The sequence below is a fragment of the Diadema setosum genome, chromosome 12 (assembly GCF_964275005.1).
Source record: "Diadema setosum chromosome 12, eeDiaSeto1, whole genome shotgun sequence".
Classification (NCBI taxonomy): domain Eukaryota; kingdom Metazoa; phylum Echinodermata; class Echinoidea; order Diadematoida; family Diadematidae; genus Diadema; species Diadema setosum.
Genome location: NC_092696.1, coordinates 32,338,418 through 32,357,820, shown reverse-complemented (window position 1 = coordinate 32,357,820; position 19,403 = coordinate 32,338,418). Strand labels below are relative to the sequence as shown.

General features: G+C 38.0%; 2 protein-coding genes across 2 annotated transcripts; one reads left to right on the top strand and one right to left on the bottom strand.

The window, feature by feature from the left end:
- The first annotated feature begins 329 nt into the window (after positions 1–329).
- On the top strand, positions 330–9,429 carry LOC140236104 (serum paraoxonase/arylesterase 1-like). The gene is made up of 6 exons (XM_072316076.1): positions 330–495; positions 1,747–1,870; positions 4,103–4,303; positions 7,267–7,348; positions 7,779–7,919; positions 8,472–9,429. Exons 1-6 carry the CDS (start codon positions 372–374, stop codon positions 8,649–8,651), a joined length of 852 nt encoding a protein of 283 aa, XP_072172177.1. The 5' UTR covers positions 330–371; the 3' UTR covers positions 8,652–9,429.
- Positions 9,430–12,527: 3,098 nt separating this feature from the next.
- On the bottom strand, positions 12,528–13,232 carry LOC140235892 (carbohydrate sulfotransferase 14-like). Its single transcript, XM_072315884.1, is given in 1 exon segment — positions 12,528–13,232. A coding segment is annotated over 1 exon segment (705 nt).
- Positions 13,233–19,403: the final 6,171 nt, after the last annotated feature.

Sequence of the window (19,403 nt, the reverse complement as noted above, 5' to 3'; positions counted from 1 at the left end):
ATATATATGTATATATATATATATATATGTAATGAAAACAAACAAAGTGAAAAGTTAGGCTTACAATAATAGAAGTTGTATTTGTCGATTCTGAAAAATAAAGACAGAGCGAGAGAAAAAAAAAAGAGGAAACAGGGAACATCTTTGGACAATAGAGGAAATGTGGAAATAATGGTCACCGTAGAGGAGGAATGAAGGCAAACATGGAAGAACAAAAAGAGAATAAAGGTGGACATTATACAATAAGTAATTATTTTGTGTTTGTGGTGTATAGAGCCGTGTTTTCTTATCTCAAAAGGAAACACCCATTTTTCCCATTTTAGGGGTGCCTGCTACCAAAAGATCGCGTTGACGGTGCACCTGCCGGACACATGTACGCTTACGACATCAACCGGCACGACGACGGGGCCAAAGAGCTGTCGATTACGGGCGACTTCGACGTCGCCACTAGGCTACATCCTCATGGAATCAGCGCTTATGAAGACTCGAATTCGGGTGAGATTTTGCAGCTTAGCTTTGTTTAAAGAAAGTGGCACAAGAGAAAGTGTCATGGGAAATGAAGCAGAAAGCAAAATTCATAAATTGTCGTTTGTTCTGCGGGGTATTGGTTATGTCTTAATGGTCTAAACGAAAAAAGAGTGTCTTTCTTTTTTTTTTTTGCAATAAATGAGTGGCTAAAAGATTTAAACATGGAGCATTTCTAACCGGACAAGAATGTATCGCTATGGAGACTATTGTGAAAAATAATAAAGGAAACAAAAACAAAGAAGACGGTCGAAACTTTCAATAACAGGAACCATAGGAAGGGAAATATAACTGGCGATTGTAAGCGAATAGTATCAATCTTCCTTAGATTTTTCAGCACGGTATAATCGTGTTGATACTCTCTAAAAAAAAAAATTCGAGTGAAAATATTCACTCTTGAAAGAGTGAATACAAAAAAGAGTAAATTTAGAGTGAAGTTGGAGTGAATTTTGCGTGAAAATGTTCATTTTCACTCGTTTTAGAGTGACCTCAGGTATCACTCCAAAATCTTCGAGTGATCCCTGAGGTCACTCCTAAATGAGTGAAAATGAACATTTTCACTCAAAATTCACTCCAATTTCACTCTAAATTCACTCTTTATTGTATTCACTCTTTCAAGAGTGATATTATTTTCACTCGATTTTTTTTAGAGAGTATTTGTTGTCTTATACGTTTATTGATTTTAGATTTATTTTTTTCATATATTTTTGTTACATTTTAGAAATTAAAGTAATCACTGTCTGCCTTCTCCAAACGTTGAAACATTAATCTCCGTTACACCAAAGGGGCAAGGAGAAAATATATCTTCGTTCATTTAGAACACGTCACTCGAATATATACATATATGTATACACTTATGTATATATTATATATTATATATTTCATTTACAACACCTCACTCGAACATTTTATATATATACATATATATATTATACATTTACATTTACAGTATCGTTAACTTGCCTGTTGTAAACTCGTAGTGAGATGGAAAACGAAAGTAGTGTTGGATTTTTTAATATAGAATCATTGACTTACGGCTGACATGAATGTCTAACCCAAATCAACGCGTAGTGTTTTCCTATGAAAACAGTAGTATACTTTTGTGTTCGTTCGGTAGGATTATTTTCTATTCAATCTGTGACATTCTCTTCATGCGTTAGTTTGAAAATGTCAAAGTTTATCAGATTATTCCTGACATGCCTGGTATATATCTCTGACTAGGCAAAACATACGTATTTGTCATCAACCATCTCGTGGGATACGATGTCGTCGACATCTTTGAATTCCATCGCAGTTCGATGTCATTGTCGTTCGTGAAGTCTCGGGGAGATCCTCAGATGATAAGGTGAAAATTGGCACATACAGTGTTGTAAATGTATATTTCGCCTTTTCAATGTCGATATCATTCCTTACTATGTCTATGATACAAAATAATATCACAGAGTGCTCGTTTTCCTTTTCTTTGCAAGATTCATTGTCACTTTTTGCCATCCAGTAATTCAATAATCCACATTTTGCAACTGATTGAGAAAATTACCCTTCATCGACTTAAATAAGCACCAATAAATCTAGTGTTTTGGTGGTAGCCGTGATTTAAAGAGAAACTTCACGAGTATCATGCAATGATTTTGTGAATAAGTCTCAATAGAAAATAAAACAACTCAAGGCAATAATTTATCCATATAAAAAAGACGCAATACTCGCTGCTCTGAGAACTAGCACTGGTTGTCAGACGAAAGCTCGGTAGTCTGTCTATTGCATAAGGCACTTGTCTTGTATTAATCAGGAGATTCTTGGTTCGAGTAAAATCCGAGTATTTTAGCTCATGATGTGTTATCAAGGCTTCACCTGAGGCACTGAAATTATCGGCGCTTATTTACGTCGATGAAAGGCAATTTGTCTATTAGTTGCTGCGAAAACTACTCGAGAAGAACACCAACATCTGTATAATACCCCCTAGCCTTAAACCAAAACAAGAAAGAAAAAAAGAAAGTGAATGTGAATCTTTCCAGCCTTGCGAGACCAAAGCCTTCCTCACTTTAGCATGCAGAGTGATTCATGCCAGTACTCTTTATATGAAAGAAACGAATACTGATTGTATAAGAGCAGATATCTATCAGGATCTATATACATTTATTATAGCAGTCGATGTGATATGTACACAGGAAAATGACCCGTGTGCCTAATGTCTACAGAGATCCGATATACCTTCACCGTTTGCACAGAAACTTTGCCCATCTTAAATAAGTTTAGTATTTCAAAACAACCTTAGAATGACAGTTATGTCAGGCAGGCCTATGACATGACCGTACGACACGGATAAGTCGAGATTTAAAAAGTGTCTCTTTTTTTTTTCTTAATGAAAGAATTGTCATTTTCATTGTCTATAGGTTTTTGCAGGTCCCTGGAAAAAAAAAAAGAAGCATACGTACTGTTCTTTTAGTTATTAATCATACATCGTTATCGTTCTTGATTACCTTGGTCAAAAATGGTAAAGCAAAAATCATTTTCGATGATAGTTTTTCATTGACCAAATTTACATGCTGTTTCGACAAGGATGTCTAAGTAAAACTTGCATGTCTCTAATGATATAGCTGATAACAATCAGTTACTTTACAAAAGAGAACGATGACGAACATCTCAACTATAATAGCCTCTGAGGGCAAAGGGCATTTGTGACCGTGCATCACAAAAACAAATATAAAGCGCAGCTTTTAGATAATATCATCTGAAAGAGACATTCTTCTTTTACATTATTTTAAAGTTAAGGATCATAAAACGAATTGGAAAATGTGTTTTTATGCAGTTTTTATAAACTTTTCTTTGTAATAGTGTGATTATAACATGTTTTAGAGACAACTTTATGTTTCTTTAAAATCCTTTACGCACTCTTCATTTTCAACTCTAATAACTAATAACTTTTGGAAGGATGATGCTACTGCTTTGAAAGTTGGTATTAGTAAGGGATAGAGTGTGTTTAATACATGAGCATTATTAATTTCAGTTTAGTCTAAGAATCAATTCGTTGTTTCTAAGCCGTCGATTTTTTAGGTTTTATTAAGTTTTAAGAGACTATTTGAAATGAGTAATATATCATTTTAAAGCCTAAAGTCTGCGCTTTTTTTTTACCTTACTTAAAATCTATGTCTGGTGTTTTTTGTTGGTTTTGTGATGAAGGGTCACATTTATATCACGTGGGTTGTTGGTTTTTTTTTCGCTACATAAGCGTTGTTAATCAATACCAATTTTTATTCTTCTTTTTTCTTTCTGTAGAATACAATGTTTTTTGTTGACTACAATAATGGCAACGTCACGTGGCTAAGACACGTCTATCTATCACTGGCAATACTGGTCAATACTAGATGACACTCTAAAATTATTAGCAAGCAGTAAATTTGAAATCATAATATTCTGGCCTATCTAAAAAATGATAATGATGATAATGGATAAAAAAGCCAGACCCTTTGCTTGCTGTATACAATACTAAACCGAGACAATGTTCTTCTAATCGCATTTTATTAACTGAATACTTTCACTGCTTTCTTATCCCATCATTTCATTTCGGGGGGAAAATCAGCTTGAATAATCTGGTGGCGATAGGCCCAGACTCCTTTTACGTCACGAATGAGGCGAACAGTTTGCATGAGACCTGGCGATTGGTCAAAGCATTCCTGATGGTCAAGACCGGATGTGTCCTCTTCTGTGACGTCACTTCCTGCCGACAGGTGTCCGAGGCGTTACTTGAACCGAACGGAATTGACCTGTCTCCTGACGGAAGGTGCATATGAATATTTGTGTTATGTTATATTTGATATGACGTAATTATCATGTTCTGACGCACTTGTTCCCATGAAGGACACCATTTCATCTCATTTCATTTTATTTCCTTTCTGACTAAAGGATACGATATCACATTTGCATATAAACAAAATAAAGAACAACGTGACTTTTGCATATTCAAATGAGATTTAAATGCACGCCATTTTTTACAATGAAACAAAACATAATTTTACCCTTTTTTTAAATGCATGGGCAAACTGTAACTGAATTGTAACAAAGAAATAATGGTGGGAAATGGAAGGACTGCTAAAAACTTAGTTTGTAGAACGCAGTCCGCTCGTGAGTATTCTTCGTGTGTCCATTGTACAAAAAGTAATGTCTATTCTACGAGCATTTAGGATTAATGCGGCAAATTACAAAATATAACTGAATAGAATGTGACATTGATTTACGTCCGAAGCAAATTAACGTTTCACTTATAAGATTAAATTGACAGATCACCCAAGGTGCTTCGTCTTCTGTTATAACATGGATCAAATTTGATGTGGGAACGACAAGAAGTGTTCACATTTTACTGAAAAAAAAAAATTCTAAACTGCATAATTATGGTGATTGTAATGACTGTGATAACTGGAGCTACCATATTTAGATAAAGGAACGTATATTTTTATTCCGGTGTACCAGTCTTTCTATATTTCATTTTACCACAGAATTATACGGCTGTCTGAGTTTATGAAAACAGCAAGCTACTTTTACCGCGCAGCTTTAACAACAAGTTTTTCTTTCAGTGGAAAGGAACACAGTATTTGCGATTGCGCTGTTGCATGGGCCAATATACAAATGATGCACAGGATAGAGTGCGTTAGTGGAGATGTAGCGCACTCGAGGGTATTTACAATTGTGAAACATGCACGAGGCGAAGCCGAGTGAATGTTGCACTACATTGTAAATACCCGAGAGTGAGCTGCATCTCCACTAACGCCACGAAATAATCCTGTGCATCATTTGTTTTATAAAATGGGTCGAAAACTAACAGCATTTTTCACGTACCTTTGTGGGTCAATACCAGTCAGCTACATGTAGCACTCGCTCAAGAGTCAAGATGTCCGAAGATGTTCGTCCCAAACATTTACGCACGTCGCACTCGGGATTCCCGCACATATGTACTGTACGTATAAGTTAAGAGCATACGTACGCCACACATGTTATGCACACAAGAAAGGCCGGCCGGCAGCGCCCGAACTAGAAGTTGTTTACAGGATTGACAGCGCGTATAGTAGCGCGCGACGCACTTGTAACAACTGATTGAGTGCGCACTGCTAGTGTAAACATTGTGACGTCAGGCCGTGCATGTTAGTGAGAAATTAATGCACGCACACGTGACTCATTTCAGCGCTAACAATTGGCTACATTCTTGAACCCAATTTATAATGCCTACTAACGCAGCTACCACAGTGGGACGATGTAAGTGTTCGTTCAAGGTATCTTTAGAAACGCATACGGCGATGTTCCAAACGTACGAGTAAAACCGATTCGTACGATGTATAATGCTGAAAATGATCGGCATAATGTCGGCTTATAGCTCGTGCGTTGATTCCACCTATACTACATTATGTATTCTGCAAAGACAAAGTTTGCTTGCTATCTAGCAGCGGGAAATTGCGTGTAAATACGTGTGATTGTCACAGTCGGTTACCTGCAGCATTTACATAGTCAATCTTCTTAACAAAAATGGCAGCGATCAGCACGTCCAGTACCGTATAAAAAGAGAGTCTGGCCAACTCGGTTTTCGGCTTAAGACTTTTGAAGCCTGGGAATGGGCAAAACTGGTCCCGTGATCTCTGTGGAGGCATGTGGTTACCAAAGTGCACTCATACGCAGTGCCAATTGTTCACTACCCCTAATTTGGATTGCTTTCATTATTACCAAAGAAAAAAAAAATGTACGTCTCAGCGTACACGCTAACCCTTTAACGCGTGATACGCTGGAGAACGACATGGCGTCCTCCATTTAGCAGTTGTCCAGACTCTCTTTCCGGCACTGAGCCTAGTGCCGTATATAAAGTCAGAGCGGGTTGATAGAGAGAGTTGCGACTTCGGAAGTTCGCGCTGATTGGCCAATCCCTCAAAATAGTTCCCCCCGATCGTTGATGTCGATAAGACCTTGGAAAACCGCGTACACCGTTATGACGCAAGCAATGCACTTATTGTTATTTTGCTCCGTGGCTCGCGCAAAGTAGAGTTACGCGCTCCGCGCATGGGTTCTACCCAAGATTTCAGAATAGTTCCCTCCCCCCCTAGTCGTCATAACAACAATAAAGACCAATAGCCCGGGATTTTGAAATACAACAACAAATGTAAAGGAGTGGGACTACATAATATACTCGTCCTCACATTTTGATGTTCGCCCATCAACATCATCCAGGAGCGTTAAAACCACTTTGAAAATATTTCATCCTTAGCGGTTGTTTGCATCCGTTTCCTTGACTTCGACAGCAAATACTCCTTTCTCTACTTCATTAAGCGCCTTGAGCATTTAATCAAAGTGGAGAACGGCGCTATAGAAATTGTATGTATTATTATTATTAAATTTACATGATTTTCTCAACTAGTCACACTCCCGTCGCAAGCAATTGGTATCTCACACTGCCGCAGGGTCCGTATGGTACTGCGTGCCTATGTGAAAACCCTGTAGAAATAATTCGTCGACATCGACGACCAGGGGAAACTATTTGACGTGACCTTTGTTGCCCAGTGACGCAACTCTCCCTATAAACCCGCTCTGTATAAAGTGCAACAGCGCCCTCTTGAGTCCTAGGTCTTTGTGCCCTTAACTTTTCATTAGCGTGATTTCACGAAAGGACTTCTCTGTCTCCTGTAGCAGAGATTAGATGAAACTGTCAGAGTTGACAAAGCTAGCAAAATAAGATTATAAGCACTTGTAAATTGCTGTTCTTCCCAGGTATCTCTACGTCGATCTACTGTTTGACAGGAAAGTTCAAGTATACGAAAGGAATAAGGACAACAGTCTAAAGGATAACAAAGTAAGTCGAGGTTTTTGTGTTTTTTTTTTTGTTCTGTTTTTTTTTTTTTGTCTGTAAAGGAATTCCTTTGAAATCGTTCAATTCGTGAGCTCGAGACGGCACTTTACCCAAAACCATAGAGATTTATGTAAACCTCGTTTGTATCAAATTAACATGACATCGATAAGACGTATGAGCAACTGAGGAGCACGAACGAAGCTTTCGAGCTTACCAATAGCAATCAACCAGACTGTTGTATCTTTGTTGCGTAGGTTCATGGCTGTTTTCGAGACCTCGTGGGTTTTGTACTAGGCCTGCGTAGAATGGAAGCCCAGTATATTCTTTGTCAAATTGCATTTCTTTCTTCCACGGCGTCTAAGATAAATAGTGAGTTAATTGCCAACTCCCAACATCCTCCATCATTCCCTTTTCGAAATTACCTCCGGTGCAGGCGATCCAGTCCATAGATCTTTGGTCATCGCCGGACAACATTTACGTGGACGCGGACGGTGATCTCTGGATTGGATGCATACCGGTGGGCCACACCGCTAAGACGTACATGGACCACTCTGAGATTCGAGTACCTTCTCAGGTACTGCGATCTCTCTCGTTCATTTCCGATTGCTCTGCCATAGTGGAGGTTCGAGGATGTGAAGGAAGAGAGAGACATTGAGAGATGGGAGGGGCGTGTGCTTTATTTTGTGCATGTGTATGACTTTAGTCTTTAGTATTGCTAATAAAAGGCAAAATTATATATATCATATCGCATGCATGTACATGTTTACAACAAGACTCAAGCAAGCAAACTTGGTACATTATACAAAACATGTATATAAAGAGAAAGAGAGAGATTTTTACGGAGATTTATTCAAATAGATATTTCATAAAAACTCGAGAGAGAGAAATTAGTAACAACAGAGTTTATATCCGGTGTATTATATTCAACGCGTTTAAGGGAGTAGGCCACAATCCACTTTCTGAACTATTTGGAGCAGGATTATTGGCGTCAACAAAGGCAACGATCAATGCCATGGTCTTTTTCGAAATGGAAAAGGAATATCATGAACTAGACAGAAAACTCTTGCAAGTTGAAGAAAAAAATAAATATGTTTAATTAGTGTTTCAATCCATTACATTTGAACAGGTTATTCGCGTGAAACTTGGCTCAAAGGACGCCCCCTATCGGGACTACGCCCTTAACGAGGTGTACAGCGAGGACGGGAGTAATCTCACCTTGTCTACAGTAGCTGTGCGTCACGGGAACGTCTTGCTCATCGGGTCATTGCGTGAAAGCATGATGCGCTGCACACTGGACGCGCTGTGACGCAACATGTATATGACTGATGACGGTAAGCACTGTTGGGGCACCCATCCCGCTTCATCATAAATATTCATCATCTACATGTATGTTTACCATCGGTAGGTAATACAGTTGAAAATACATGATTTTTACATTCCCCGGCAGCGTTTTTACATTTCCCGGCAACACTGAACATTTTTCCATCTCCAGGCGAAACGTTTTTACTTTCCCCGTTGATGCAATTTTTACGTTTTTACATTTTATGATACCTATCCAGCGTTCTGGGCATTTATCTTACTGCCTGATGAATATTCATGATGAAGCGGGACGGGTGCCCGAACAGTTCTTACCACTGATGATCATCCACATTGTTGTACCCCCCCCCCCCCCCGACGTTCCGGAACAAAACAAAACATTAAAAAATCCATACCACACTCGCAGTTATTTGCTGTACCCTTGGGTATACTAGAAACATACACTGTAACTTACCCTTAACACGTCGTCTCGTTAGGTCTCCTCTCTTTGCATGCGATCAACTCCGGGCTGCTTTTAATTTCCACATAGGCCTACAGCGTTATTGACATGCCCTGTAATAAACTGTGGTAGTAGGAAAAGAGATAATGTATGTATGTGTGTGTATTTTGCCCTCAAACTTATTCATTTTTAAGTGCTTTTCCAGTAGAATTTTACATTATGTAATTTCTTATTTTTCCTCAGAATTTTTAATCTACTTCCATATAGTGTTTGTAATGATTTTTGTATTTCATTATTCACTTTTCCTAATGCGCCTTGAGCACATTAGCCGTGTGGAATGGGCGCATTATAAGTATAATAGTAATTGTTATTATCTTTATTATTATGATTATGATAATGATTATTATCATTATTACTTATATTATTCTTATTATTATTGATGTTGCTATTAACATTATTATCATCATTATTACTATTATTATTATTACCATTGTTATCGTGCGATTATCACAGTATTTTGAAATTCATAATTATTAGAGCATTATAACTACTCTCTTCAGAGAGTAGTTGTATTTGTGTTTTGTTTTGTTTTGTTTTTAACCAAATTTGCTTAGAAGACTGTCCCACTTTGACATAGGTCAATTTGTCAATCAGTTATTCCAATCATCAATTGTGTATGTTTGTTCTGGAATACAATACAAATGACATTGGAAAAGTTGAACTATTTCGTCTTCTTCTTGTTTTGTTTTGTTTGTTTGTTTGTTTTTTTCGTTTTCATATTTTGTGGTAGAATTTAGATTACTGTAGCTGAGATGATGAAGTTTCAAGTTATAATTCCTTTTTATTTGTTTCATCATAGCGCCTAATCTAATCATTTGAGGCATCCGTTTTCAAGACGACTTCTCTGGAAAATATGCTTACTATCGGGACTGATATACCACCGTTGACTTCTGTCTGTATTTGTTTGTTTTGTTTCTATTGTTGTAGTTGTTGCTACTGCTGCTTAATTTTTGTTTGGTTGGTTGTTTGTTTGTTTGTTCGTTCGTTCGATCGTTTAAGTCTTTGAATAAATGCCTTTTAGCGTCAAATCAATAAGCCTAATGATGGTCCCTCTCGATATATGGCGGGCAAAAACTGCATCACGATGGCCGGATACTGATGCAACGTTTGGATAATACAAACCCCATGACAGATGCCTCAGGACATTAAAGCATGGATAAAAGGTTTTGCCAGGATTTATATCTCTACCATTCTTTCTTCTTGTAAAGGTGACACGTAAACACGCTAACAGATTCATGGCAACAGTCCCTTTTCATTCGGTCTGCCTGTATGACAAACATCACACAAACTATATTGGTTAAATATATCTACGAAACCCATCATTTTATTCGGTGATTAAAGAGGCTGCGTAAGAAACTAGTCATTATGACGTGAGCAGATGTTGAATATTAAACCGAAATAAAATTCAAGGGGAAAAATGAACTGTTCGCTGTTTTAACTTTCGAGACTAATTCTAGCAAAGATGTAAAAAAACACCGGCACTGCTTTTTTTTCTGCTTTTTTTTTTTTTACTAATAACTCAAGAACAACACGCTACATTCTGGACACATTATACAACTATATGAATAGGTACCTATTTGTGTGGGACTGAGGCAAACCCAATGGTAGCGAGTGGTGGTATTATAAAAGCCTATAAAAGCTTGCCCATGTGACCTCCAGCATTACATAAGCAACATTAGTATATCTAATGATAATTTCTGAAGCCTCTACCAACAATATACACTTAAGCAGACGAGTGTGAGGCATAGAAAACTCAACACTGTTGACTGTACCTGTCTGTGCGCTATGAAACAAGTTATTTAGATGGTTCGAAATGCGTATATACATAGTTTGAATCCGGCCTCCGTTTAACATGTACGCCACAGTGCAACCTACCCTACTTGTTTTCACATATTTTTCTCATTTCATTTCATTCCATTTATTTAGTTTCCATAGATATTATGCAGTGTTGCATTATTTTGTAACATACATCCACAGCTTGATAAAAAGTATATACATATGTATAATGTTTATATGTATTGTAGGCATATGATAATATGTATGTGTTTGTGTGTTTCGCAACAAGTAAAGGAATGACAACAGATGTTCACAAGCAATGACAAGCGTCAACGTCCGGTCAGGTATCAGGTGTTTATTGTACACGGCAGTCACAGCCACCGCCTTTCATGCCATGCGTTATTATGTGAACAAATTATCACCAGTTTTACTGGTAACAGTAACAGCGTACAGTACACATCAGGCTGGCAGGCCAATTAGCTGGTCCCTTGAATTAGAGCACTCTTAATACACTATTTTCTACGGTAACTGGTCAGATTATCCTTTTACTAGTCCTACATAACTAAAGAGGCATGTCCAAACCTGCCACTAAAAAGGTGCATACATGGTGTATATAAATATATATATATATATATATATATATATATATATATATATATATATATATATATATATATATATATAAACAGACAAATCTCCTTTTACTAAGGCGTCGTGGGAACACCCAGACTTCCATGGTACATAATAATCATTTATAAGCATATATCATTATAATCATTTATTTTAGAGCAGGACTGACACCTCTGTATGTTAAACGTGCCAAAATCTTATATGCACTTAAATTTGGTTCGACTTTCATCCATACCGACGGTATGCAAAATTGTAGTCCTACATAACCAAAGAGGCATGTACCAAGAGCGCCAAACCTGCCACTAAAAAGATAAATGTATGGAAAAAATGATAGATAAATAAAGAAACAAGTAAATAATGAATAAAGATAAGTAAGTAGATAAATAAATAAATAACACCACTACACGTACATATATGTAACCCCTTAATTCTACTCTTTCCATTACTTCTGAGTCAATTTTCTCATGATATGGTTTTAGAGAAGTAAGGAAATAAGCTCATTAGAAACAGATCCCTTGCAATCAATTCTAAAACAGGCACAGACACATTAAAATCCTTTCTTAGCTTGTAATTCTGTGGCAAACTTCTATAGGCAGTAAAAGTCAATCTCTAGCAGCTGAAAGACTTTATATTTGCCAGAGGGTACAGTTGTATAGGACTTGGATTCGAACCGGAGATCTCATGCACGAGTGGAATCCTGTGGTCTGATATTGGCATAACGCAGAGTCACGGCAGCTGCTGATTATTATAATGATAGAAAAGTCAGAGCGTGCTGCATGTACAGCAGAGCTAACAAATCCTTCGATGGAAACGTTTCAAAATGATACATCACAGAGAACTGAGCAAAACATGTCATTTCTTGCCCGGATAGTCGTTTAATGCAGACGAGGCGTTTACTCGCATTTTGATACTTGCTGGAATCGGATAGTCGAACAATTCTATATCTGTCGACAAACGTCGCTATAATGACCCCAGCTGTTCTGTAGAAAGTTGCCCATAGTACTGGTCAAGGACAGAGGAACCGCTACTATTTGTCGGGTTCGAAGAAGCTGGAAATCTGATATCTTCCCTAACGCCCAGTCTGTTGAGGATCATTCTGAAATCTTCCTATAGCGTTTCAAAATGACCAATGAAATCATACCTTATATCACACGGCGCACAAAGGCGGAACATTTCTCGCCAGTGTTCTTCTTCTTGAAGACCAAGAGTGTTTCGAGAGTTACCTACATAGTCTACAAAATCACTGAAAGTCACCGTGTCACTGTTAACATCGGACGAATTTGAGAGTATTTTTTCATTTTGTTGGTATGGCTTCCTCTTTGACCGAGATATCAATGATGTAAATTTCTTTTTTATAGAAAGGCTGTCAACTGCAGGAAATTGGAATTTATCTCGATACGCAGACAAGATTCGGGCGAAAGGTTCTCGAACAAATAAAAACGTGGTGTAATTTCGCAGCCGTTTTTTAGCCTCTTCTACATCTAACCTGCGCAGTGTAACTAACTGTTTCTCAGCAAGTAGATGAACATTGTTATGGCCAATGGCATCAGTTGAATTTATTAACCCTCTTAGAAGCAGGAAAAGCCGCTTCCAACCAGTACAACTAGCTTTAGGGACATAGCAAAAAAGTGTCTTTAATTCGTCAAGCACGAAGATATGATCCATACGTGACAGCGACTGTTTGTTAAGACTACAGGGCTGCCAACATTGGAAACTAGTTGAGAGTGAGACTCCCATAGGCCAATGCTATAATTCAGGAGTCAAAATGAGTGAGATCAATAGAAATGCATGCAAATGAAATAAAGTTTTAGAGTGAGAAAGGACCACAATGAGTGAGTCTCACTCTCAATGAGTGAGAGTTGGCAGCCCTGAGACTATTAGTCTCGAAAGTGGCGTTCGTATAACCAAGACGTGTGCATGTCTCATGTAGATGTGAAATTCGTCGAAACTGGCGATCCAGAACAGAATCCGATGGAGTCATCTACATATCAAATAAAGCAAATATGAATGTTATTAAGATGATTGAACTGACACAGGGAAAACCGTAATAGGCATAAGGGGTTCCGTGTCACTGTTAACATCGGACGAGTTTTTTTTTTCATTTGTTTTGTTTGGCTTCCTCTTTGACCTAGATATCAATGACGCAAATTTATTTTTTTTTTTTCATATTGATGCTATCAACTGAAGGAAATTGGAATTTATCTCGATACGCAGACAAGATTCGGGTGAAAGGTTCTCGAACAAATTAAAAATCGTTGTGTAGTTCTGCAGCCTTCTTTAGCCCCTTACCTACATCAGTGTAATTGCTTCATGAGTTCAACATCAAAGGAAAGATACGATTCTCTTTACAGAACTCGGTGTTCATAAGTCATGCATGACTGAGGTAGAACAATGGATAGTGGTGCTACCAAGTGGTAGCACCATAGTGATGAGTTTTCTGGACTTTTACCGCTATCTTTTCGAAAAAGCGAAATTCATAACAAAACTATCCATACTTCCTTTTTTCGTATGAGACCTTAAGTGTTAAACATGAATGACGCAGGCTCGAGAAAAAGTTGTATAAAATTATGTTTTATTTCTATTCATTCGACGGATTGTAGAAAAACAAGCATTCAGCTTTCCCGACTTAGCACTAGACAATGGGCTCAGTATCTGCGCGAGTGAATTCCCTTTTACCCCCCCCCCCATGTTTCTGCAAAAGCATGCGGAAGCATGAAGGTCATTCTTATCTGCCAAGTCTCAAGAGCTAGCAAAATCGTTTCTCATTTAAAGGCTTATTTACCATTTGCAGATGAAACAAAAACCCAGCTTTAGTGCTTCAAAATAGTTCTGAAATATGAGTTAGGGATAGAAACAGCCTGTGAAAAAAAAAAAAGTTAATCAGTATAAACAATGTTAAGTATTGTAAAATATAAAAAAAAAATGGGAACAATGTCAGTTGTAATGAAATTATTTCTAGACTATTTTCAAAACCGTCTACAGTTACGGTTTAGTGATGAAGATAGTGATATCTCCTTATATTTTAGGCTTTATTGCAAAATCTTTATATGGTAGAATGTTTTGTGATACAACTGACACTGACTGACAATGCATCAATTAATGTGGTAACTCGAACATTTTTCAAATCACTGCTCCTAAAAGTGAACAAGTACCTTTAACTCTCCATCACTACGGATCAAATTGGAGCATATTTTCAAATTAAGTTTTCTGTAGCAGACGTTCATTTTCACGAATAAGCTGTCATATGGAAGGAAAAACTGCGAATGTCAAGGCTATAATTTTCATTTTTTGCACACACACACACACGCGCACACACACACACAAATAGCCGAAAAAAAGGTCTGAAAAACTCACTCAAAGTTCCGATTTGTGCGTGCAAACTCAAAGTCGCGATTTGCGCGTGCAAACGAAAATTTGGTAGCGCCACTGTCAATTGTTCTATCTCGGTCATGCATGATTAATGAACATTGTGTCGTGCATCGAATGAAAAAAGAGAAACTTACATTGCCGTTGATGTGCTTCTCATAAAGCATTTAATCTAAATGAATGAAACTATAACAAGTTCAAATTTTCAGGTGTGAGTTTCTTCACTATTAATTTGTCTCCCTCTACAAATGAAATTTATTAAGATCGCAACTGCTGATCTATGAATTAGCAAACATGTGGGGGGGGGGAAGCAACTGGTGGGAAAAATTTTAATTTGTAGAGGGAGACAAATTGAAGAAACCCATACCTGAATCTTCACCCATTACATATCTTGCCATTGAATATAGGACAATGCTTAAATTGGTATAGAAAAAACTGTTACCGCATCTGATGAATTCTCACGTTCAGTCTGTTCATCCCATTCACCGTTCATCCCATCATGTACTCCAAACCTAACCACTACATGATTGTTGGAATCTGCAAATCAAACATTAAAGCACAAAAGTATATCACGGTATTTTGGCATTATGAAAGTGAAATTAATTACTCGTTTTCCATCTACCCACACCCCAAAGCAGCACAAACGCGATGTTATTGTATTTTGCGTTTGGTGTTGCTTTTTTTTTTTTTTTTTTTTGCCTATCACTGTCACCGATCAAATGATTCGGTTACGGTCGCTTACATAAACAAATTGCATAATTTTTATTATACAAAAAAAAAAAAACTAAGTTGAAACCAAGTATTGTGTTCAACATTCCGTAACCATCTATATTCAATTTAAAGCGTTGAAAAAAAAATAAGATCTTCCCCAATAAGGTCTTTTGTCGTCGACGTGCACAGAATAAATACAATGTATCATGTGAAAAGTGTCTTGCAAACATGGCAAACGGATTAATTGTACTTGTTAGCCCCTGACACAGTTTTGAAGCAGAAATTAGTCCGAGACAAATAAGGGCACAAAATTAGGCAAAATGTCAACCAAACTTCTCGATCTTTGGATCGCGATGTTTAGCTGCCGGTGTGACCGCACGACAGAAGGTCGCGAAGACTTCGCGTTCTTTGCCAGTCTGACCGCACCTAATTCTGGTCGAAGAAAATGACTGAGTGAATTTGATTAGTTTATACACGTTGCATGTGCAATGACGAACTGTCTTGAATCGAATACTTAATTCAATTAGATCTCAATTTATTTTGAAATTTCTCGGTGGAAAAAAAAATGTATATAATATTGCAAGTTAAAATAATGCATGATATCAAGATAGGAGGCATAATAGAATATTGCAAACATATGAACAGAGTGGTCGATCTATGAAAGTTGGAATCTGAGAATAAGTGCTAAAGAAATATAATCGAATCCACAATTAAAGCAAAAAAGCTTGTTGAGCGTAGGTCCCAGTATTAGAACCGAGTGTAAGAAGATGAGGAGAGCGATTGCAACAAATATGAAAGTTGTGGTAAGCAAATGACGAGTGACGTTGCATTTATTTTAGAAGAAGAAGTTAACGTCTCGTGGTTCGCCGATGTAACAAATGAATATGAAGTCCGACATTGATTATGACAACTGAGTATGCAAATACCATGTGTTATTATCATGCAGAGTATAAGTAGGAGTGTCTAGAAACGGATCGTCATAATAGTTCAAGCTATGAACGAACGTTATAGCGTGCGACTTGTTGTTTATTTGTTTTGTTTTGTTTTTTGTTTTTATATATAAAAGAGGTTATCTCCTCTGAGCCATTTCTCAACAATCTCGTCACCCTCATAGCCGACGCCATCATGGAGCGAGTTTCGCAAAACATCTACCAGGCTCTCAACCATGATGTCACTGAGAAAGAGAACGAAGTGTCTGCAAAAATCTGCTGGAGAAATCCCTTGCTGATTTGCCAAACATGCATGAAGAGCTGCAGGAACAGTACATTAGGCTAGAGTCCCTCAGGATCTACGGAATAGCTGAAATACCAAATGAGAAAACAGATAAAGTAGTTCATGGTGTTGTAAAACAGCAGCTTGACATCGAGCTTGGCCTGTCAGATATTGCACGGAGTCACAGGATCACAACGAAGTCGAGACCGGGAGTGAGATCTACTGAAGATCTACCACTCATTGTGAAGTTCAATACGTACAACACCAAGCAAACAGTATTCGACTCCAAGGCCATCCAATTAAGAAGACCTGACTTAACATCGACATTAACTGATCAACGCTGCCAAGCAGAAATCAACAGTGAAGCGAGTTTGGACAAACGATGGAAAAATCACGGCGTTGCTGTCTCTCCCTGGATCACACGACAGAAAGATCACCTTCAGAACTACAGAGATATTGAGAGACTGGAATGATTCGAGGTGAGAATCAATATTACTCAAAAGAGCAAGAAAAATAGACTGGATGGGACTATTAAGCTATCCATGTCTTATACTCTGAAAGAAAAACGTCAGAAATAATCAAAATGCATTTCTTTGTGTCAACTGCTGTGAATAGGGACTTTTCGATTTGCACGTTGAGCCAGGCGTCACCCTGTTCTGACGTAGTTTTTACGTACTGCGCATGCGCGAGTGTCGACCCTCGGCTCATCGCACAAATTTCGAACGCGTTAACCCCGGTTATCACCGTCCACCCAAATCGGTTGCGCCGCGCTCAACCCACCTTGCTATGACGTCACACTCCTCTCGGGTATCGTGCGAAAGAGCACGATGACTCTCGGGAAATCCGTGCTCAGTTCACCTGTTTTCCTTTTTCTTTCGAGAGAATATTTATATTCTAATTACATGAAAGCTTATGATCTTGATACGTCACAGCAGCAGCGCTGACATACAAACTACAGCCTCTGGTACCTACTTTATTTGCCCGTTTTCACTGCTTCGCACTTTGCAACTGCCTACCGTAGTCCCACACATGCACTTACACGTAATGCTGTACGCAAACAGATCTTGGTGCTTTTGGCCTAGCTAGTGCAGCAGGGCATTTGCCTAGTAGTCTTACCATGCATCATGTTTTAAAATCCACATAATTCCTCCCAGGATACGCATCTAGTCAAAGTCAAAATAAATATTACAGGTACAGAAACGAGTCACAAATTCCGCATATATGCACGCAAGGCACAGGTTGCCTCCTGCACACGCCACGAGATGTGACGCCGGCGCCCGAAATCGAAATGTGTTTTAGCAGTGGGTCAACGTACAGACGTGACGCCTTGACGTACGGTTGCGCTCGGCGGCACGTCCTTCTCGTTCACCCAATCGAAAACTCCCTAATGGCGTCACTTGGACTGATGTGGTAAAAGTAACGATGTCTTTGTAAGTGATATTGATTGCATATGTATTAGCCGCATTACCAGGACGTGATGATATGAAATCAAAGGAACCTGAAATACAAAGTGATACTGACATCTCAAAACCAAAAGAGAGATAGTTGACTGTCGAATCGCAACTTCAATCTCTAAGAGCTGAAAAGGGATTAAAATCATCGCACTTGAATTGTTTGTCACTGACCGAAAATAATGATGAACTACGTAGAATTGTAGATTTGTCTGATGTTGATTTGATGACTCTAAATGAAACACATTTGAATGAAGAGATACTTGATACAGAAATTGATATTGATATACCCCATAGATGTAATTAGAAGAGATGAAAATCCCATGGGTGGGTCGAGGAACAGCAATATATATCAGAAAATCAATTAGTTATAATGTAAGGTCAGATTTATGTGATGAATCCTTGGAAATGATTGCAGTTGAAGTAAAAATCACCGAATGTAAAAACAATTGTTGTTATTGTGTGGTACAGACCGCCAAACGCTAATGCTCGTGTGTTTGATTTATTTGAACCTGTACTTCGTAAACTGGATGATTTGCTTCAGGAATATATCATACTAGGTGATCTGAATTGTAACATGCTTGCAGGTCATCAGTCCTGGCAAAGTAAGCATCTGAAAGAGTAAAGTGTTGACTGAAGCTTTCGGATTAACCCAAGTTGGATCTTCGCCTACACGAGTTACTGTTGATACTTCAAGTTTGGTTGATGTTATATTGGTTAATAACCTGGATAAAGTTGAAAGAGTAAATGTAATTCCAGACTCATTTTGTGACTATTATATGGTTTCCTGTACATGGGGTATAAAACAATTTAAAAAAAAAATATGTAAAGAACACTCACATAGATGCAACTTTAGCAGAAATATTCAAAAAGTACATATCGTTAAATATGCAGAAGATATAAGTAAATTGCGCTGGGATTGCGTTTATAATGCCACTGATGTTAGTACTGCGTACTCTGCTTTTGAAAGAGAACTTTTTAAAGTAGTAGACGATAATGTTCCCCTGACACGTAAACGTATTAAGAAAAAGGAATCTCCATGGGTCAATGATCTTGTGCTACAGCTCATCAGAGATCGTAACAAGTTGAACCAAAC